The sequence below is a fragment of the Sturnus vulgaris genome, chromosome 2, assembly GCF_052056855.1.
Source record: "Sturnus vulgaris isolate bStuVul1 chromosome 2, bStuVul1.hap1, whole genome shotgun sequence".
Classification (NCBI taxonomy): domain Eukaryota; kingdom Metazoa; phylum Chordata; class Aves; order Passeriformes; family Sturnidae; genus Sturnus; species Sturnus vulgaris.
In genome coordinates, this window is record NC_142244.1 from 23647403 (window position 1) to 23669507 (window position 22105).

At 47.2% G+C, this 22105-nt stretch overlaps 1 protein-coding gene across 1 annotated transcript; it reads right to left on the reverse strand.

Moving 5' to 3' along the window:
* Positions 1 to 500: 500 nt before the first annotated feature.
* Positions 501 to 13996, reverse strand: DRD3 (dopamine receptor D3). The gene is made up of 6 exons (XM_014878583.2): positions 11829 to 13996; positions 6785 to 6897; positions 5426 to 5568; positions 4210 to 4406; positions 3027 to 3372; positions 501 to 2221 (listed from the first exon to the last, which is right to left on the reverse strand). The coding sequence occupies exons 1-6, from the start codon at positions 12108 to 12110 to the stop codon at positions 2025 to 2027; spliced, it is 1278 nt and encodes a 425-aa protein (XP_014734069.2). The 5' UTR covers positions 12111 to 13996; the 3' UTR covers positions 501 to 2024.
* Between the last annotated feature and the right edge of the window lie 8109 nt (positions 13997 to 22105).

Consider the following 22105-nt stretch of genomic DNA (forward strand, 5'->3'; position numbering starts at 1 on the left):
AAGTACCCCTGAGAGATGCTAGGCCAAGTCTTGAAATGGACCTACTCATCCTTTAAAAGGTCTTTCTTTTCATTTCCTCCTTTCTGACAATTGTTATATAAAGCAAATGGACTGGTGATCTTTGTTATGAAGCATCTTCATGAGAATTCCTTGAGTGGCAATCTGTCCACAGGTTGGTTCACTTGATTCATGCCTCCACCATCCTGTGTGCTGAGTGCCTCCTGTGCTATCCAGCATCTTTGAGCAGATGGAATAACACTACTGCATGTCTGCCTGGCATAAAAACTGGGAAACTAATTGACCCTATTTACAGAATTCATCTGCTGGAAGTGCTTACAGCAGCCTTTGATTTCTTTCCCAGTTGCAAGGAAAATGCAAGTAATAATTAAGACTTCTGGTGCGATGGTGGATGATAATATTTTACAGGGAAAGTGTTAAGAGGAGTACAGGTGACAAAAGGCTTATGGACGGAGGTACATTCACCACAAATAAACCAAAACTTCCAATTACACTTGTGTTTTATTGGGTTAAGGCAGTTACAATGCAGTATGGAGAGCACCTGCCCAAGCAAATGACATATGTTCTCCACAAGATCCTCCTCCCAAAACCCAGACAAACCAAAGCAGCAGCTTGAGCTCTGCTGTGTGCTCTGGAGGCAGAGGACAATGGCTTTGGCTTCATATTAAGAAAGAAAGGAAGCCCTTTCCAGATGGAGAAGTGGTGGCATGGACACAGGCAGGAGCAGCACACAGAGTTATGCCCAAAGCTATCAAACGAGCACAGCTGACAGCACAACTAAGCCAACAACTGGGAGTGAGAGCTGAAGCCTCTAATCCAGTACAGCAAGGGGGCAAAATGAGAGAATCATGTTTGAGGCTCTCTGGCCCATGCCAGGTTTGTCTATATGCGGAGAAGAGCATGAGAGTGCCTTGACACGAGACCAGCTTTGGCTGCACCAGGACTTGTCTGGTTTTTTCATCCAGAAACTACTGGAGATGGCTTTGTAGAATACTGCTGGGAAAGGAGGCTGTGGCCAGCTCCTGGATGCTGGGATACACAGATGCCATATGTGATGACAAGAGTATTGGTAAAGGGCATCCAGGAGAGTCCTGGGGCTGATCCCAAGGCAAAAGTCCCTTCTTACTGTGAGGAATGTTATGAAACAGCTCTCCCCCAGGTATGGGTTGTAACCGGAGTCATTGCAGCAACCAGATGGTAGAAACCCTAAATCTAGCAGTGTTCCTGTCAGAAGAGGTGCACAGCCGAAGATCGGTTCCAAAGATATTGTGAACGAGTTTTGAGACAGGGTGCATGCAACCAGCTGAAAAAAGAGGTTTGAATCTATGGCAGGTATCAAGAGCCTTGTTCTCTTAGTGGCTCCAGTCAATCACTGAGGTGTGTGGTAGTTAAGTAGTGGCAATCTATCACTGGTCCTTGGGTCAGGAGGAGAGGGGAGCCCGGGGTAGTGTTGCATTTCTCATGTGAGCTGACCTATCAGAGGGAGGGCAGCCACCTCTCTACCTTGCAAGGAGCAGTAAAATACAAGCTGGCAGCACAAAGGAAGATTTCATTTGCAACTAAGGCGATTTTCTCAAACACTTAGACTGACCCAGTTTTACAGGCAAACCTTTTGATGGAAACAACAGGAAAGTTCTTATTTCTCCATCAGTGCTCCTTTTCTTTTTCCTTGTCCAATTTTCACTCTTGGCTCTTGATTGAAGAGATCAGAATCCTTATCAAAGACGTCAAGTTCTGTCCTCTTACTGTGCATGAGCTGGGTGCCTTCTGCAGCCTGAGGTTCCAGCTGTGGGAGGGCAAATGCATGTAGGCAGAAGAGATGAGAGATGCCATCTGCCTTTGGGTCACGTATGCCCTGCAAGCTCCCAGGGGCGATGCACTGTGGTGGCTGATCTGCTGCACACCCAGGGCTGTGCCCAGTGCTGAGGGACTCACTGGCTTGTCCCTGTCTTTTTCTCCTCCCAGGGGGCTCCTGCAGACCCATGCAGCCTGGTGTGGCCCCACAGTCAGCAGCAGAGGATCTTGAGGAAGGCTTTGCGGAAGTCAGTGTTGAAAGTTGTGTAGATGATGGGGTTGAGGGCACTGTTGACGTATCCGAGCCAGGTGCTGGCACTGTAAAGCCCTGGAGGCACGTGGCAGGATGGGCAGTGGGCATTGAGGATGTGAATCAAGAAGAAGGGCAGCCAGCAGATTATGAATGCCCCTGGGTTTAGAGAAAAGCAGAGAACAATCCCTGAGTTTAGAGGAACAACTATTTGTAAAGGGGCTTGCACTGGTGGCCTTTCCCTCCACCCCTTCACTATTTCCACTGAAGGCCACGTTTATTCCTGATACAATAGGATTTGGCAAAAGCTTGGGCTCCTTAGGACCAGCTTTGTGAATGGGTGGGGCTTCAGAAGTGGTCTGACAACAGACAAAAGCAAGTGGCCACAACTTTGAGGGAAAGTCTCAGCTGCTTTAATCAGTTAGGATGAGGGCTGCTTTATTTCTGTGCTACTACTGAGTTAATGAGGGGAACAGTGCATCTGGTGACCACAGCAGGTGACAGGAACACCAGTCTCCTGGCTTCTCTACCCAGCTGCATGAACTGGTTCCTCTGCAGCTCTTGCCTCAGTTTTCCCCTCTGTAATCGGATCTAAGAGCTTCTGCATGTATGGAAACTTAGGACTGTTTCAGCCTTGTAATAGTAAAACAAAGGAAAAGGAACAACAAAGGTGCTGGCTGTTGCTCCCTCTAGCAGAGCTTTGTTGGCTACTGATTTTAAACACAACGGTAACAAAATGTAGTAAATGAAACACTAACACACGTGGCTCTCAACATTGAGAGCAATTATTCTAGATCCCTAAATGTCCTACTACTGTCTCTCCTGACTTTGTGAAGTAACGGCTGAAGCCAAGGCGCAGCTTGCATTTTTTAAAAAATATCAATATTGTATTAGGAGAGTCTATGGTCCTGGAAGTCCCAAACCATGACCCCTTGCACCCCACATGGCAATGGCTCTCACTCACCCAGGACAATTGCCAGCATCTGTGTAGCCTTCCTCTCCCGCAGCTGGATCAGCCGGGGCTGCTGCTGTGCCAGCCTCAAGCTGCTGATGGTTCTACCATTGCTGAGCCTCCGTACCTCCACTGCTGGCTTCATGCTCCTTCTCCTCTCTTCCCACTTGCTCTTTTGGGTAGTCCCTGGTGCCTTGGTGAGGGATGCCTGGTGGCAGAAGCTTCGGTACCGCTGCAGGCTGAAGACAGTCAGCAACCTCCTTTTTGTAGACATCTCCTGGCCTGTGCATTTGAGCGAGAGACAGGGGGAAAACGCGCCTTGGCATCTGTTTGGCAAAGCTTTCCTCTCCATGTGTTCCTGCAAAAGAGGATGCCACAGAGGAGCTGGAAATTGTCCAGACTGCTTATTGGGCCAGAGGATGATGAGGAAAGCTGCCTCTTACATTGCACCATGTCCTCTGGACTGACCTGGGGGTGAACCAGCAAGCTGACAACTCTTTGCCTCCTTCCCACCAAGAAGCATGAAAACAGTAAGAGCAGAAATACCTGCTCTGCTAAACTCTCATCTGTATTTTTGTGTTGGCCCTTCTTGCCTCAGCATCCCCACCCTTTTAATGCAGCTTCACTGTACAGAAATGGGTAAAAGGAGTGGATACACATGACCAGGTAATTCCTTTCAAACTATTGTGTTGGTTCCCATGGTTGCAGATAATTTCATCTAGAAAGGTCAGTGGAACAAATGTTGCATGTACCATGAGTATTTTGACCTCTTAAGTCTGTCAGATGAAGAGGGTTTTTAATTTTAATAACAGAGGTTAAACCCTGAGAATGAAGCTTCATAGAGCAAAAATCAAAAAATGAAGACATTAAAATCCATAAATGAAGAAATCACCCAGCCTTATGCATGGCTGAGAAAACCCTACTCTGAAGAAATGTTGAAGTAGGCTGTGCTCGTTTCTACTTGCCACTTCTACAGGGCAGAGATGCACAGGGAATATCCTCTTTCTAGAGGTCTGAAAAGGATTTAACTGGAGCTTCTGTGCCTCTAATATCATGAGGGATGAGCGAGGTATGGGATGAAAACATGTCATGTCCTTCCTTATGCTTTCTGTTCTGTGTTTTAAGCCTTTGAGGAGAAGGGATGATGCATTCCTGTCCTTTTTGACAGCTCCTACTGGGTTCATGTGGCTCTTACTTGGTGTGCATAACACGGTTTGGTGCTGGCGCTCTGGCTGCCTTGCCGGGTGAGGGTTCGCTTCTTTTGCCTCTGTCTGAGCACGAGATAAATCCGGACATAGAGCAGCAGGGTCACCATGAAGGGGAGGTAGAATGACACCAAAGAGGAGTAGATGACGAAATTAGGGTTGGATATGGAACAGACACTGGGATCCCCTGGGGAGGAGAAGACAAAGAGAGAGGAGTGGCTGAGCTGATTTAGTTTAGTACAAGGAGGCTCTGGTGTGTTGGCAAAGCAAGACAAAAGGTGGCTGGGGCAAAGGCGGTCTAAGGAGTGCAGATTATGCTCTGCCTTACCCAACTACCTAAGTGATGCTTAAAATGAACTCAACACAGGGCCATCTAGCATTAGCCAGTATGCATCTGCCTGCTTTTCTGGCCAACAGCTCTGTTCTCTTCTCTCATGTCGATTCCCATCCTTTCTCCTATTCCTCTGACAGCCTCTGAGCTGTCTAGATGTGGAGTGTGCCTTCACTGGTTCTGTCTCAACCAGGCAGAGTAGGGAAGCAGAATTTTCCACTCCTTTTCCTGCCTCAAGTACTGCAGAGACAATGGATGGGGAGCAGAGGCTTCTTAGTGACTTAGTGGGAAGGAAGGCTCCCCTGCTCCTCTGCCTCCAGGGAGACTGTGTTGCCCTAGTTGAGGGAAAGGAAAAAGACCAACCTGCTTCCAATGTGGAGGCTAAATTGTTTGCCTTCCTCAAGGGATTCGTTTCGGAGGTTTCTAACAAGCAATGCTAATGTGCAATTCTTGCTGTTTAGAAATGTGTTTTGTATCAGAGTCAAAACCGTGCTTCTGAACCTGTTGATATCAGCAAGATGCCGGTAAGTCTGGGGGATGTGTGTGCTGTATGTGCTGCACATTTTACTCTGTGTGCTCAAAGTGATTGATTGATGGGAACCTGAAGACCTGGACACCCTGATGTGCATTGATTTGCCAGTAGAGCAGGCAGGTTTGCCCTTTAGAGAAATAGTCTGTGTCTGCCTGAGCAAATGGCAAGTTTACAGACAAAAGCACATGGGGATTTTTCTCTCCCTTCACAGAATGCTTTCCAGTTCCTTAAAATTTCCTGTAACTTGGCAAATCTGCAGTACCCATGTTAAATTACTTGGTCATACACAGGGCAGCTCTACTGCCAAACCCTCCTGCATGCTATTGTTCAGGATATCACCTACCTGTAGTATTGAAGCCAAAGAGGAGAGGGCATGACACTGCGAACGCCAGCATCCAGACTATCACAATCATGAGAGAGACCCTCCTGCAGGAGCTCTGCCCGGTGTTGTACTGGTACTGAACTGGTTTCACCACTGCAGTGTATCTGCAGACCAAACCAGCTCCGGGAAGAGGAGATGGAGGAAGGAGGGAGGTAAAGGACCAGGTTTTTAAAAGGAGAAGTGAAAGCAGCACAGGGAACATGATGGTATATGTGGTGAATAAACAGAAGAGGAAAGTAAAGAAAATCAGATGATGGGATCAGCAATTTGTAGAAATGGTAAGTGGGGCATTGAGGGGAGGAAGAGAGGAAATCACAATTAGTTGGCAACAGTGCAGAGAAATGCTCAGCAGAACTCACAGCATGCAAAGCTACAAGGTTTGGATTACCAGATGGATCAAGAAACCCCAGGAAATCCCTAACCCTCAAGCCCCTAAAGTTATATGGGCACTGCTTTGAAAGAGCACTCTCTGGACTAACCACAAACTCCTAAACTTTTTGTTTCAGCTGCCTGGTCTGGTGTTAGCCTGACAGGTGGAGGATTGCCCAGGGGCAGGTGTCAAGGACCTTCAGTTGCTGGCGTGTCCCAGGAGATGCAGCTCACAGGGCAAGGATTTGGAAGGCACAGGAATCTCATCTTTAGGAGAGCCTGGGGGCTGCTTCTTGCAGACAGAGCCAAACTGAAATGGGGATACAGATTCCTATGAGGGAACACCAGACCAACACAGCATTGAGAGCTGCCTTGCATTATTATCCTTAAACTACACATTACAAAGGTACAGCATGCAGTATTTTTCCCTTTTCCCACTCCTTGGTCCCAGTAGGATCACATGTACCAAAGTCTTGGCTCCTAGCCTTCAGCATTGCTTAAAATAGGCTCAGTTTTAAAATGCAGAAAACCAGAGCAAAGCTCAAGATTACACAGCAATAATCTTCATCTCTCCCTGTGTATATGGCAGGATTTTGTTTATTAAAGCTTCATGAGTGAGATCTCCAAAAGGAGAAAACCTCTTTGGCACTCAGTGGGAATTGGATGACCAGTTGTGGTTCCTGCCTTTAAAAAGCTCAAGAATGTGGTTGACTATTTACTGGGAATGTTTTATTGCTTGTGTCTCCCTGCCCTTCAGTGGAGACCTCTTCTTGCACAATGTGAGCAGAGCCATATTAACAGCAGTAGTAACAGGGACAGACCTCCAGGGGTTTGTTGTCCCGAAGACACCGATGCTGTCTATGCTCACCCCACTTCTTTGTCCCTGCCCCACTGGGGCACAGGGCTGACCTCCATATCCAGACTGTCCCCCTGGATGCTGTTGTGTCTCACCTGTCAATGCTGATGGCACAGAGGTTCAGAATGCTGGCTGTGCACATCATTACATCCATGGTGACGAAGACATCACAACAGATGCGGCTGAAGGTCCAGACCCCTCCGGTCACCTGCACCAGTGACACAAAACTGTCAGCCTTGCTCTGCACCAGGTCCTGACAAGTTCTGTTTAAGGAGCTGCTCTCCTCCAGCTATCTCCGCAGCTGGAGGAGTTCCTGTCCACAGTGATGGGCAGAGGGAAACTGAGGCACCTCTGTTGTGTGCAAGGTAACACAGCAGTAGGTCATGGAGAAGGAGCTTCACTTTAATTTCAATCAAGTTTGCTCTTGCAGAGGGAGGCAGAGAGAAGAAACAGCAGCTATCCTTTCTCTCAAGGCCTAGCATAATAAATTTATTTAAATTTGATATCCCTGTGTTTATCATTTGATTGATGATTATCTGAGAAAATCTAAGGGCTGAAAGTCTTTCTCAGCTTAGTTGCCAGAGTGCTCTTGCAGGCAGTGAGCTGGAAAAATGCTGCAAAGTTTTTGCATTTATGTATGAAACTGAGATCTGAGTCTGAGGCTTCTCAAAAACCTTATTTGAATTCTTATCTCAGTTACAGATTTTTGATTATTAGATCTGAGAACTCACAGGCTACTCAGATAAAGGGGCTTGAGTTGCTACCTAGATGTTGTTCTGGTTGTTTTGAACTTGTAATCTGAAGTGTGTGGTTGTGAAAGCTCAGCCGCAGCCAGTCTTAGCGATGGAGAAAAGTGGGTTTTGGAGCAGCCACCAAGTTCTTGACAATGACCTTTTTGATTGATAAGCATGCTCCAAGCACTGTGTGGCCCTGCTCTCCTTGGGGCTGGCATGACAGCCTCATTCTGAGGGAGGTGGTCTGCCTCAGTGCCCACTCCTTGTAGGAGATGGAAGGCAGGCTGCTGCAACTAAGCCCAGGGCTGTGCTAATGGGGGAGTAGGAGAGAAAAAAGGAGGAAGTCCATGCTTGAGAGAGAGCTTGGATTTTAGCCTTCAGCCCTGTAGATCCTGCTGTTTCAGCTGGAAGCTATCAGAAACTGCCATTAGTTCTTGGTCTCTCTGCTTACATTTAGACAACATCTGGAATACTGCACCTGGTTTTGAGGCATCAGTAGAGGAAAAACATTGATAAACAGAAGCAAGTCCAGTGGAGAGCCACCAAAACAATCCACAGGGCTGAGGCAGCTGTGAGGACCAGCTAAGGGAGCAGGACTTTTCAGTCTGGAAAAGAGATGATTTTGAGGAGTGGGAGACTAACAGCCCTCTAGTGCCTAGTGGGAGGTTATTGAAAAGGTCGAAGGCAAGTTGCTAAGAAGATGGAGCTGGGTTTTCACAGCAGTGGTGTGGTGGGGCGACAAGAGGCAGCAGGAATGAACTGGAAGAAAGATGCAAATTGGTTATGAAGGTAACTTTTCTGACTACAGGGACAGTGGGACAGTGGAGCCAGTTGCTTGGTAAGTGTGCACAACCCATTCAAAAATACCCGTTGCAGACCATACTGGAGAGGGCAAGCCACAAGTAAGCTTGGATTCTCAGGCAGTGGGTCAGCCCTGTGAGTGTTGGTGTCTAGAAAACATGCAGCCCCCTGCACTTGTATAAATACTAAATTCTGTGAGAATTGTTTAAGAAATAATCCTGAGAAATTGAAATGATTTTGATAGTGGCAGCATTCCCACACACAGGCACAGAAACTTGCTGAGGTGAGCTGTGTTTTTAGGGTGTTCTCTGCTGGACTCAGCTGTTACATTTCAGAAATCAGGTATTGAATAAAGCAGTCTTCCATTAGACCTTCTAATCCTGAAAGAATGCAGGGGAGGGAAATGGGAATTGGCTTGCAGAATGCAGAAGGGAACTGTGCTTTCTTCACAAATTCTCTTGATAATGGTGGTGCTCCTTTGTTTTCTTATGAAAAAGTAAGTAAAGGGGAAAAAGAAGTAAAACCAAAACCACTGAGCTTTTCTGCACAGTTAGGTGAGCTACAAGACATGCAAACTGAAGGCTGTCCATCTGAGATTGGGGACCTTAATAGGTAGGTTCAGCTTCCAAAGAAACACTACATTGGTTTTACTTAAGTTTCAGATTTTGAGATCTGCTTGACCACTCCAAAATATGTATTAAAAAAAATGCTGGAAGCCTTTGCAGTGGGACCCAGTAAGGGATGTTTCTGCAGTCTGAGGCAAAAGGCAATGCAGTTTCTGTGTGAGCTGTGGAGTCTGAGTAATATTTCATCAAGCCAGTGGCAGGTGTTCACAAGAAAGCCAGCTGCTGCTAACCCAGCAGATGAGCAAGCACTTAACTGAGGGAGTTTCCAAGGTCCTAAGCACATTAAAATGCTGAGCTCAAGAATGTGAACCATTAAAACTGAAGAAGGTGCTGGTGGGGATGGCTCAGAAGTGAGCCCTCTCAGGACAATGCTCTCAGATCACACCACCTACATACTAGACTGTAGCTTGTGTAAGAGGATGCTTGACAGATCAAAATGTTTGGACTTAAAAACAATTCTCACTTCCACCTGCCACTTCTAAAATGGGGAGTAGCTCTGCTGGAATTGGTGAAGTAGTTAATATTTACCTGTGGGGTATACAAATCCAGAATTCATTCCAGAATTTAACAGTGAAGAAGAGCCTTTTTATTATATACTTTGTTCAAATTTTTTTAAATTCTATTTCTGCTCTTCCTTTTATTGCTGTGTTATAATCATCTTTGCTACAGCAGCTAGAACCTGCTAGTCTGCATTTCTGGTTTTCGTGTGCTGGCAGGATACCTCTTCTTTATCCCTCTGGTGCTTTTTGTCCAGGAATCTCAAAGGATATTGCAGGTATTAATTGAATGAATCCTCACATCTGCCTGAGTGAGGTGGATGATCAAATATTATTCTCTTACAGCTGATAAGAGCAAACTACAGAGAGATGAGCCGATACAATCTCTCGTTACCATTCAGTGATTGTGCAGCAGAAGAGTGTCCAGGGTGAAATCCTGGCTCCATCAAACACAATGCTAAAGATCCCTATAGACTATTCAGGCCAGGTTTTTGCCTAATCTTCCTTGATGACTAGTCTGCTTTATCTACGAAATTGTGGTGTTATTATTTTCAACTTCCAAACTCTATAGGAAAAAAGCTTTTCAGTTTATGAATGCACAATCATTGTTGTTTGGTTTTTAACTTATGCATATCCACCACTCTTCTGAATTCTTAAAATAAACAACAGAATCTCCCCAGTTCAGATACGAATGGTGATGCCACATTGAGGAGCACATGGATGGGAAAGTAGGAAACCAATTTGCATCAGGCAGTGGCAGGCTTGAAAGCAGTGGTGCATCTAAGCAGGCTCCCTGAAGGGTTTTGTGTTTGAGAGCTGATGCTCGGGGCTGCTGCAGGCTCTTGCAGCTGTGAGATGCCTGCTTGTGGGTTTGCATGGTGGGAGTACACAGAGCATTCATGTGGTCAGGACTGCTGAGCTGCTGTAACTCAGCTCTGTCCTCCCTCTGACACCAGTCCAGTAGAGCTCCTGGAGCTCACAGAGCAGCTTAGGTCTCACTGCTCCCGTGTGAGAGACAAGATGAAGAGACAGTGTGACTCCTACACGGTCTCAGCAGATTAGACCTCAGTGACAACTTTCTCCTGAAGTTTTCTTCTCCTTTGGAGGTAGAACTGGATGTTGTGAGAAGCCTGAGGAGGGTGTTCCCAGCTATGCTGCTCCATGTCCTCCTCCAACTATGCAATGACTACAAGGCATGATGGTGTTTAACACCCTCAAACTCCAGTGGGCAGGATACCCTGATGCTGCTGTCTTGGAAACCTTGGTGAGCTTCAGCAGCTGCAGCCCAGGGATCAGTAAAGAAGAGGGCAGAAGTATTGGTGTGTCAGACCTACATGTTGGCCCCCAGAAGATTGCTAGACACACTGCTGAATAGCACTTCTGTGCCAGAAACCTCCTTAAGTGGAGATGAGGATTTTGAGGCTGTAAAATCTTCCTGATGCTGTTCTGTCACAGCCTTCCCAAAAGATTTCTCAGGAAGAGACAGTTCTGGTCACCATGATTGATAAAATAACACATTTCATGGCCACTGATGACTCTAAAAATGGAGTGTAAAGCACAAACTTCACAAGTGGCATTGAAATCTGAGGCATTCATCCACCTTAAGCTTCTCCACAAATAAGGGCCAGTTCTGAAGTCTGGTTTGGCAAACCTTCAGTAGATGAGTAGGTATTCTGTATGGTTTTAGGGACTGAATGATTTTTTGGCAATTTCCAGGTTCATGGTGTATTGAAGCATGATGCCATTTCTGTTTCATTGACAGCATTGCTGATCCATAAACAGCAGCAAATATTGAAAAAACTTTGGGGGTTTCTGGGCTGTTTTTTAAATCTTAGTTTTGCTGGAGTCCTACAGCCCAGTTCTGTAGGAAGTACTGTGCAATGTCAGGATTGGTAGTTAGGGTTTGGGATGTGTATGAATTCTTTTCTCTGTTGTTTGGATGATTTTTGCATCAGCTGCTTTGATTATTCAAGCTTCACAGATGGAAATTAGTCTTGAATGGGTCTACAAACACAACTAGGAAATGGACCAACTGTTGTGCTCACAAATCATGACCAAGGCATTGCATGGGGCAGAGGCTGTTCCACAGATGTGCCTCAGTCCCACCCTGTCTACAGCAATAGTGAGTGCCAAGTATTTTCTAAAGCAAAACATAATGTGATTTCATTAAGGATTGGAATGCACTTGAGCTGATAGACTATTCCAGTCTGAAATAAAACTTGACTTTTAATAATATTTTTTTGTTGCAATCAAACAGAAGAGTCTAATTCTATCTTGCTGGGATGGCTTCACACACACACATTTATTCCTTTTTTTTTTTAATCATTCCATGTAGCACACCCAAGCAGTACAAAGCCTGCAGGACAGCTCCAGGGCTGTTCCACAGATCCATCTAAATGTTGCTGCTGCCTTCATTAGGAACATGACCATGCATGCAGTGGTGTGGCTAAATTCTGCTAATCATTCCTGAGAGGTACTCACCTCCAGGTACACCATCCATGGCATCACCAAAATAGCCACCAGCAAATCTGCCACTGCCAGGCTCACCACGAGGTAGTTGGTTGTGGTTTGCAAGGTGCGTTCCCTCAGCACAGCCAAGCAGACCAGCACGTTCCCAAAGATGATGGCCAGAATCAAGATGCAGTAGCAGAGGGCATAGTAGGCGTGTGAATGGGGCAGCTCAGGCTCTGTGGTGCTGTTTGCCCCACAAGGAATGGGGTCTGTTGCATTAAGATGGCTGCTGCCTCTGGTGAAGAGGGCCATGGGGCTGCCACTGCAGAGAAAGAAAGAGAGGACTGAAAATCAGAGCTGTGCAATTATTGTGAAGAACAGTACCCCCTTTGGGTACTGGTATGATTTTTATACTTTCCTTATTAATTCTCCTTCAAGCCAATCAGAGAAGTCTTTTTTCTGCTCATATATGGGCAGAGTTTTGCTTAAAGACTTGCTTGGCCTGTTCTGTTTTTCACTGAATCTAAACCAAGGGAAGAATGCAAGACTTCACTTCCTGTGTGCATGTGAAAGGTGGATCTTAGCAACCAATACAGCAGTTTGGAAAGTGGGCAATGGTTTTCAGATGCACCAAAGTCACATCACAGTACAAGTCAGCTGGGCAAGAGTGCAGCCTGAAAGACAATAATTTGAAATTATGAGGAAGACCCAACACAGTTACTCAAACATCCTAGTGTTTGGCCAAAATTTGGAACTTATATATTTTCTTCTGGAAAGTATCCTCTTCCTTCTCTCATCAAAAATGTTTTCAATAACGTCACACACTCAAGTGCTTGGCAGCCTGGCAGCAAGCACCACCTCCAGAATTCCTCCTTTTGTGCAGCATGTCCCAAGCCCTGCCTGCCTTGTAAAAGGTTGACTGCTGGTGCTGTTCCCATTCTATCCATACTGTGCTCTATGTTTTCCATGCCTGGCCAGAAGATGTGCTTCCTTTGCTGAAAAGCAAACCAGCTTGGGATGAAATAATGGAAAGATGCTTGCAGGGTGCTCTGCATTTCTTTTTCTTACAATAGTTTCAAGTCTGTTCTCAGTAACCTACCCTTCCTTGATTTAAGAGGAGGATTTTTTCCAGAAATATGAAAGCTGCTGTACCAAGGTTGTTCCATGACATTTAATGCCTTGTATCTTTTTTTCCTTTGCTACTGCTCCTGTTGCTGAACTCTTCATCAGTATGACAGGTATGAAAAGCAAGGACAAAACATTGCAATGCCAGTGGTATAAATATTATTCTGTTTCACTTCACCTCTCTAAAGCAGCATCTGTGATGCACAGCTGCTGCACAGCTACGTTCCTGGAAGAGTAGCTGTGCAATGGGTATAAATTGCTCCAGCCCCTTGGGATATACTCATCCTTAAAACTGGTGCCACTCTCTCCTGATGCTTTGTAGCTGAGGACAAGGGTTGAATGAGATGGAAACTGAACTTCCCCATGTTCTGTGAACGCAGATCCCTCAGAACACGGGTGAAACAATCTCTTATGGCTTGTGCTTGTCTCCTCTATCTTTCTTCTGCCTGACCCTGACAAAGAAGTTAAGCTTTCCACTGGATCAGGAAGATCTCTTGTAGCATGAGTGCTGCTGCTGAGTCCAGGACTGTTCACAAAACAGTTGAGCTGCAGCCCCCAAAGACAGGATTCATTTTACTGTGTCCCTTGCACGGACACAGTTCCCACTCTGGGAATTCTGTATTGTCTGGAGCCAGGAAAGGCTGGTTCTGTAGGGCTGGAAAAAGCAGCTGCCTAGGTGATAAGCAAGAACAGGGAATGAAAAAAATATCACCCGTAATATATATATAACCAGAAGGCATAAGGCATCCCAATACACAGTTTGGCTGTGGGTTTCCTGTCTTGTCTTCTGTTTCTTATATCCATGAGCACTATTTTCGACTGTCACCCCAAAGTCAGTCTTCCCTACCAAGATCCCTGCTAGCCCTGCCAGGGCTCATCCCTGGACTGTTCTCCAGACCCCCAGTCCTGCTCACTCTACACCTGGCCAGGGTGCTGCCAATCCAGGCACGTACCAGTCTACCTGGATACCCTCATAGAAGGGTGGCAGGACACCCACCACCCTGGGTAATGGAGTGACAAACTGACCTGGGGACAAGGGTCGCAGCCGTGGGAAAGCAGAGGAAGGGAAAGGGGGGAAAAGGGACGCTCCTCCCGTGGGTCTCCACTTCGGAGGGGTCCCGGGTGCCAGTCCCGGCCCGTATGGCAGGTCCAGGTGCGGGGAAGGATTCAGGGTCCGAGCGCAGGGTCCAGGTGTGGCGGCGGCTTTGGGTTCGTCTCCAGCTGCGGGTGCCTCTCCGCTGTTCCCGCTGCTCCCGCACCCGAGGGGCAGCGGGAGCTGTGCCGTTCCCCAGGATGCCCCCGGCCCCGGCTGCCGTGTGCCCCGCGATGCCGTGGGGGGCCGGGGGGCTGGGGAAAATCGGGCAGGGAGGGAGGCGGGGGGCTGCGGGATAAGGGACTGTCGGCACCTGGCGGGAGGGGAGCGGGAGGCAGCAATCAGGACTTACCCCCGGCCCGTCGGGCCGTGCCGCCGCCGAGCCGAGCTCGGTCCCGGTCCTGGTCCCCGTCTCGCTGACTCCCGGCCCGACCCGCTCCCTCCTGCCGCCTTCCCGGCGCGGAGCCGCGGGGCGGGACCGGGCTGGCCACCTCCTCCCGCCCGCCCCCTGCCCCGGGAGTCCGCGGTGCTCGGCGAGCGGCAGCGCGGCCGGGGTTGCGCTCCCCGTGCCCTCCTCGGGTGCCGGAGAGGTTTCCCTTCTGCTGAAGAGGCGCGGCGCAAGGTGTCTGGGCGAATTTTGGCGCCGGGGTCCGCAGCAAGGGCGTGCTTTTCTGGGGATGGACCTGCTCCTGCCTGGAGGCGAAGCGGGGAACTGGGAGCCTAGTGCTGCGGCCGAGCGCAGGGAGATGCCTCGGCCGGGGCTGCTTTCCCAGCAGACAGAAAGTTGTCACTTTAAAAAAACCAACAAAACCACAAAACACCCAAACAAACAAAAACAAACAAACAAAACAAAAAAAACCCACAAAACAAACCACCACAAAACCAAACAAACAACCCAAAAAACAGTTGAAAAAGTTTATCAAAGCAGAGATGATTTTAAGAAGGGAGAGGTTTAAAGAAAAATATACATTTAAATAAACTACCTTAAACCTTAGATGACGGAGTGAGGGTAAGCAGGGAGGAAGCTGGAAAGGAGACTAATATTGGGAAGCATCCTTCTCCAGGGACCACTGCCAGTAGGCACAGCATGAATGGCCAGGCCACAGCTACAAACCCTGCCACATCTCTGCGATGTGGCTTCCCCTGTGGTCTGAGATCAAGTCTCTGAGGCACAGTTCTCCTCAGAGTGTCCTCACTGGGGTACGAGTGATACCAGTGGATCTTCTCTCTCTGGAGGTTGGGTTGTGCCCATCCCCCACTCTGGAATAGCAAATGGGGCTTTCAGGGAATTGTCAGGAGGGTGCAGGAAGCTCAGCAGCAGGGCTGAGGTTTCCCTTTGCTGCACGTATGACTTGTGGCCCTAGCAGGAGGAGACAAAGTGCCCTTGCTCTTTATGCACCTACAGGCTGAGGTAGCCATAGGCTGGCTTGTATGTGGCCAAGGAAAAGAGGAGATCCTGTGGAGAGCAGAGTTTATCTACCTATTTTTAAGAATTTACTTCAGAAATATGTGTTGGGACTTGGGCTGCCTGGATCACCTCTCCTGCCGACAGCTTCGTAGGCTAATCTCTTTGTGGGTGAGAGTGGTAGGAGGGAAAGGTGCTGTAGAAAGCCCTCATACCCATCAGGTGCGAGGGGTGACAGCAACATCTTTAGCCTGGCTGGGGATGGTGAAAGTGCCCCTATAGGATTTGATGGGACTAATCAGCACCTTTGACTGAGGCTGTGATTGCCCCATAGCAGCTCTGTGGATGGCACTGGAGAAGCGTGATGAGTCACTGCCCAGTCCCTAGGGCAACACGTGTCCTGCTGGAGGATGTAGCTGCTAGGCTATGAGACCAAATGACCCGTGAAGGGCTCTCCAGCCCCTTCGTTCCCTTGGGAGCCCCCAAACGGTGTGACATGGGCTATATTTACCATCCTTACATTAGATTTGTACAGTCGAACTTCGGCCGTCGCCTGAACCATACTGCTCACTTTTGGGTAAATGCACTCTCTAGCCGTGCCTGGGGCAGTCATGGAAGGGGAGAAGTCCTCCCGCCCACGTCCATCAGAGGCTTTTTAGCTGTGAGCTTTGAAAGAATCCAACACACTCGCACTTGTGTGGCTACAGCCTGAGTGGAAAGTGCACACCGGGATGCTTGTCCTGACTATCCAGGGCTGTGCGAGTCGCCTGGGGAGCATGACTCCTCACAGGGACGCTGGCAGAGAGATGGAGGCATTTTCACTTCCTTTTAGCAGTTTTTAAATGCAGTTTGTTTGTGGGCAATTCCCGAAGGACTGTGGCTGGCAAGGTGCTCACACTGGCTCTAGGGAAATGGGGACACAACGCACGACAGCAAGAGGCTTTGCTGCTGTCAGCTGTTCGATGTAGCAGCTAACCACAGATCCATAAAGAGACACTGCCTGGCCCTCCTCGAAGATAAAGGAGATGCAGCAGGGGGAATGCACTGCTATAACCACGAAACCACCATTGTTTTGCTTCACATTTTTATCTTCCAGTGCTGAAACCTTCCCTTTGCTTTGCGTTGTGTGTCAGTGGATCCCCTGGTTGTGTTCCCCTTGAAACTTGTTTCTTGCTTTTAATTATTTTTACCTCATTTTCTTAATATTACTCCGGCCCCAAGAAAAAAATAATTCATAGACTCACAGAATTATAGATTGGTTTGAGTTGGAGAGACCTTAAAACTCATCTACTTCCAATCAGAATTATAGATTGGTTTGAGTTGGAGAGACCTTAAAACTCATCTACTTCCAATCTGGCCTTGAACACTGCCAGGAATGGGTCATCCACAGCTTTTCTGGGCAACCTGTTTCAGTGCCTAGCCACCCTCACAATATTTTCCTAATATCTAATCTAAACCTACCCTCTTTCAGTGTAAAGCCATTCCTCCTTGTCCTGTCACTATGCGTCTTTGTAAAAAGTCTGTCTCAGTCTTCCTTGTAGGCCTCTTTAGGCACTGGAAGGCTTCTATAGAGTGTTCATGGAGCCCTCTCTTGTCCAAATGTAATTCTCCAAAAATAGTTTAGTTGTAAATGCTTCTGCTCTATTGAAGCTCGTTATCCTAAGTGCTCCCTCCCCACCTCCTTCCTGGAATGGCTCTCTTCACATCCCCTTGTCTGGTTTTCCCAAGACTGGAAGCTCCTTGGGGAGGAACTTAATGACTTCCTTATGTTTGCTTTGCAGCAGAGGTCTTGTGGAGCAAGATACTAATCCACGTGATCATTTAATTTAGAATAGATTGCACTGCACACAGAGGCAAGGCTGAATTAAACCTGCATAAGCAATTTAGATTGTGATATTTGCAGTGGGTTTTATTAACAGTACAACTTCTTTAATACAGTGGTTAGTGCAATATCGCTCATAAAATCCTCTCCTTCTTCCTACCCCAAAATCAACTGGGTGGTGTATATTTGCCCTTGTTAAACATTGGACATGTTGCAGGCCTTGGCTGTCACAACATGGCAGAGAAACAGGTCAGTAGTAAGCTGTTAGAACCTCAAAATGAAAGAATATACCAACAGGTTTCATTGCTCAAACTCCTGGTTCTCCCACTTCTTCACAGGCTTTCTGCCCCATGTGCAGAATGGGGAGAGGTGCCATAGTTCCCAAACCTGGTTCATTCCCAGCTTGTTTCTTTGCCATTACCTCCAACACCAACTCCTTAATTCTTCTTTTCAGTCCTATGTGTCATCTAGCTCTTTGGTAAAAATTTCAAATAGCTTGTATAAATGCTAGTGTTCCCTCTTAATATCCCCTCACCTCCTTGTCCATCAGTCCTGATGTTCCCTCATGGATCTCTCCAGCCTGTGCTCATGTTTTTTCCTTTGGTTTCCAGCCACAGTCTCGGCATCCTGTCCAGTTCCCAAACCTGTTTGTCCCTCCCTACTACCACTGCTTCCCAAGCTCCTCACTCTTCGCTTTGCCGTCTTTGGCTGAGTTGCTATGCCCTCCACTTCTGCAGCTTAAAAGGATTGTTTGCAAATGGTATTTATTGTGCTTTCACACCACAGTTGCTGTCACTACAGCCAGTATTTGAGGTGCAGTGTCTAAAATGTGCCACTCAGATGCAATAAATCTTCCATCCTGCTTCCTGCAAGTCAGGATGCCCTCGTGACAGTATTGTTAAAATACTCTGTATCTCTGGGGCTTTTCAATACCTGGCTGCATAAAGCCCTAATTTATGGCCATAAAGACCTCATGGATGACCCTGTTTGGAGCAGCATGCTGGACTAGACATCTGCTGGGGATTCTTCCCAAGCTGACTTATCCTACACTGACATGAAAACAAACTTGCCTGCTGGATGTGAAGTAAACAGAACTTTTCTGGCCAGCACAACCTGCAAACTTCCAAAAAAACCTTTAATTCATATCCATACCATCTAAGCAGGGTATGCCTGCTTGGCCTTGGTAACTTTATTTTTTTTTTACAAAACTCACCTGTTTTCACAGTGGTGGCCAAAATGGAACTCAGTCAGCTTCAGGATTATCTATGCACAGCAGCTTGCAGAATCAGTACAGACTCCTCAGAGAAGCTACCACAGCTCATGGCAGATAAGATTCATGTGAGACTCAGATCCTGCTGATATTGATTCCCTTCTCCCCAGCCTTAACCTTCCCTGTCCCTTTTTCCAGTAGTATGGAAAAAGGCACATCCCAAACCTGCACAGTCCACAGAGATGTGAGCTTAGTCTGCAGGGAATTTTTGCCATGCAAATCACATCTGCAACAGATTTTATACAGCAAAACATTCTGACTCCAAGAGTGGGTGGTAGCATAATAACTCTCTCATCTGCTGGTTAGGTATTAGACTGGAACTTTCAGGTCCAAGTCCTTCTTCTGCTTTACTTCAGGCATAATCTGGTGTAGAGGAGCTCTCTCTATTTGGCAAGATTGTGACTTCAGGCACCGTATCCCATAAAGCAGGCTGATTGGATAAATCCAGCATCCTGCCAAATTCCTCTTTAAAATTACTGTTTTGATCCTGTTTTGCTTTAATTAAATTTTGGTCATGTTAGAACACAAGTTTTGCAGCTTGTCACCGGAAGGATGGATCCTGCTGCCGTTTTCTTCTGCATCAGTTGGGCAATTGGTGCTGCCCATGAGGAGACGAGATGCGGGTTTTAAAGTCAGGAGAGTGACTTGTGCAGGCATGCCTGACAGAGCAAGGGCTGTGGAGGGGGCCAGAGGATCATACTGCCATACCTCACCTTGTGGTGTCTCTCCACAATCTTCACACTGCACCATGCACAGGGAGTCCAAGGGGCTCATCTGGGTGGAGCACTATCAGGAGATAGGAGAGGAAAAATAACCATTTTGAGAAAAATGGTGATAAAAAAGCCATCAATTTTCAAAAGTGTCGTTATGGTTTTCAGAGTAACCCATTCATATTTTCATGCCAAGAAACCGTGGAGCAGCAGGGCTGTCATTACCTCTGTCCCTCCTCCCTTCCCCAGAAAATGATCCTGTCTGCTCTGTGGGGAACTGTGCTGCTGGGGCTCTCGCCATGGTGTTCTATGAGGCACAGCCCTTCAGTAGCTGTGGTTGTAAAGTCATTCATTAAAGTGGCTCTAAATCTCAGAGAAGCTGGTTCAGCACCTGCCACGGACACCTCTCGGGGCAGGGAGGGGGTGTTCTTTTCCTTCTGCACTACTGGACAGTTCTGCACTACAGGAAGGGAGCAAAGCATCCTGGAGGCAAGGCTGGCTGTGGGAACAGTTGCTCAATTTGAACAGGAGGAGGGGTTCTATGATTCTATGAAACAAACCCAAATGTTAACACTCTTCTCTAGCCAGTGCCCGCCCTTCTCCCATTTCTCCCCACTGCCTCAGCCTGAGGATCCTCAGCAAACAGGATCCCTCCTTAGCAACAGTTTGCTGCAGCATCATCTCTTTCTGTGTTGTCTCTGCCCCTCTTCTTCCCTCCCACCACTTCTATCCTGAAGGGCTTTTGTGGTTCTTGCATCATCAGTACTGGTGATTTTTATTGTACATCTGGGATTCCTGCTCCAACCTGGCTGTCTGGCTCAGGGGTGTTCACACAGCTGGTGACAGGAATATGCTCATTTCACAGCTAACAGGGATCTTTAATCCTCTTTTTTTGTCTGAGGCAGGAGGCTGTGTGCACACATGTGCATGCAGGTGAGTTGAAAGGGGTGTTTGTGGCTCTCTCCTGTCACTCACGGGCCTCTGGCCCAGTATCCACCCAGAGTTACGTCCCTCTTTGTGTGGCACAGTGTTGTCACCTCACAGATTGTTCTCACCAGGCAGTGGCACTGGCCACCTCTCCTTTCCCAGCTGTGGCGTGACTGAGCAGCAGAAATCTATGTTGCTGGGGAGACCCAAAACTTCCTAAATGGACTTGGACAGTAGTCCTAATTGCCTCTGACTGAGATACCTGTGTAGCCCACAACACACACCAAGCACTTAAGTCTCACTCAGGAGTGTTGCCTCTGCCAAATTTTGACTTTCTAGTCTGGAGGCATGACCCATGAGTAGTGCAAGAACACTCCAGGTGATTGTTTCTATTTTAAGAAAGACAGCAGAAGATTCCATTTCCACCTTTTTTTTTTTTCCAGCAATTGGTGTTCCAGAAGCCTAGGCTGCTGCCTTTTTCTTCCTCATGCTGCTGGTATGCGTGGGTCTTGGAGTAATGTCATCCTCATTAGATTTGCTACTACTCCACCTGTTGGACTTGGGTCACTGGGCTCAAAGATTTTTCTACAATATGATTGAGACAGTTCAATTTCAAGAGTCATGTTTCCTTCAAAGGACAATGAAGTTAAAAATATCTCAAGCACTTTTACTTAAAAGCATGGAATGCTGAGCTGAGGCAAGACTGACAAAATTACTGCCCCAACAGTGAGCCAAGAAATTAAGCTGCATTCTGGTACTCTTCATTATAGCTTTTAGAGGTACTTCAACTGCTATATACAGACACCATGAAGTGAGCTCAAGTGAAAATTGTTGGGGTGGATGCAGCATTTATGCATTTCCTTGGCTATGAACTGAAGTCCCTCTGCTTTCTATCTGCCTTGAAGTCTTACCTCCTCCAGGCCTCCCCCCTTTCTCTCCGTCACCCCCTCAAGATGAGTCTTACTCATCTACTTGCCTCAGTGAACTTTGCTTTACCTATGGTTTCGTGTGAACTTTTCAATGCCAACATCTATTCTGGGCTGTCTGTTGGGACAGAAAATGTTGAGAACTGCTGCTGCCTCTCTGGTTTTCTCCCCTGCATCCCTGGAGCGCGCTAGAAGATGAGTAGCAGTGTAAGGTGTTGGCTCAGAACAGCATCTTCCTGTCTCGCTGCTATTTACATGCTGCTCAGGTTTGAAAACCTCACACTAAGTGTTTTTCCTGAAGAAGCAAACAACAGCTTCATCAGAGTCATCTGCAGTGCGTTCACAGTTGCACAAGTGTTATGCAGCTCCAGGCTAATTTATTTGTTTCTATTAAGCCAAGTCTCTGAAAGATAGAAATCAGAAATTCCTGTGTGCAGTTATTTTCAATTTTGGGGCCATTTTCTCCCAGGGATTAGTTGTGGAGTGAGTACTGTGGGTCCAGGGCTGTGGTGCCGAGGTAGCTGGGTCACCACAGCTCCTTGAAGCCACGGAGTGGCTCCTTGTGGCTGGTGGCTGGTGACGAGGAGCAAAGGGGTTTTGTGAGGGAATGTCTCACATGGAAAATGCCTGAAAGTCAAGAGCCCAGACCATCTGGCTTGCTAGATCTGATGAACTCAAACATCTGAAAGCCTGTAATACTTTCACTGTCCTCCTCTTGTAGCAACAGTTACTGATCATTTGCCCAATACCACTGCAGAAGGTATGACCTTCTTCTTCACTCCTTTTAATTGTGCTGCACATAGCAACTTTCCATGCCAGTAGCCTGAATCCTGCTGAACATTTTCAGAAGTGTTAAACTGGAACTAGAACACAGAGGAACAAAATGCATTTATTGAAACCCTGCCCCTTAAAATTGAAATCTCCTGTGGTTTAGAGCTCATACTCAAAATTTGATGAGAAATTCCTGCAGGAGGAACCCTCTTCTGCTCAGGTAGGGCTTAGTCTGATGTGTCCCAGCTCAGAGCTGAG

Coding starts and splice junctions, on each gene's coding strand:
- DRD3 (XM_014878583.2), bottom strand. CDS start 12,110: ATGGCCCTCTTCACCAGAGGCAGCAGCCATCTTAATGCAACAGACCCC. Junction 5,569..6,784: donor TGTGCCATCAGCATTGACAG/GTGAGACACAAC, acceptor TTTGGTCTGCAG/ATACACTGCAGTGGTGAAAC. Junction 4,407..5,425: donor CTTTGGCTTCAATACTACAG/GTAGGTGATATC, acceptor TCTCCTCCCCAG/GGGATCCCAGTGTCTGTTCC.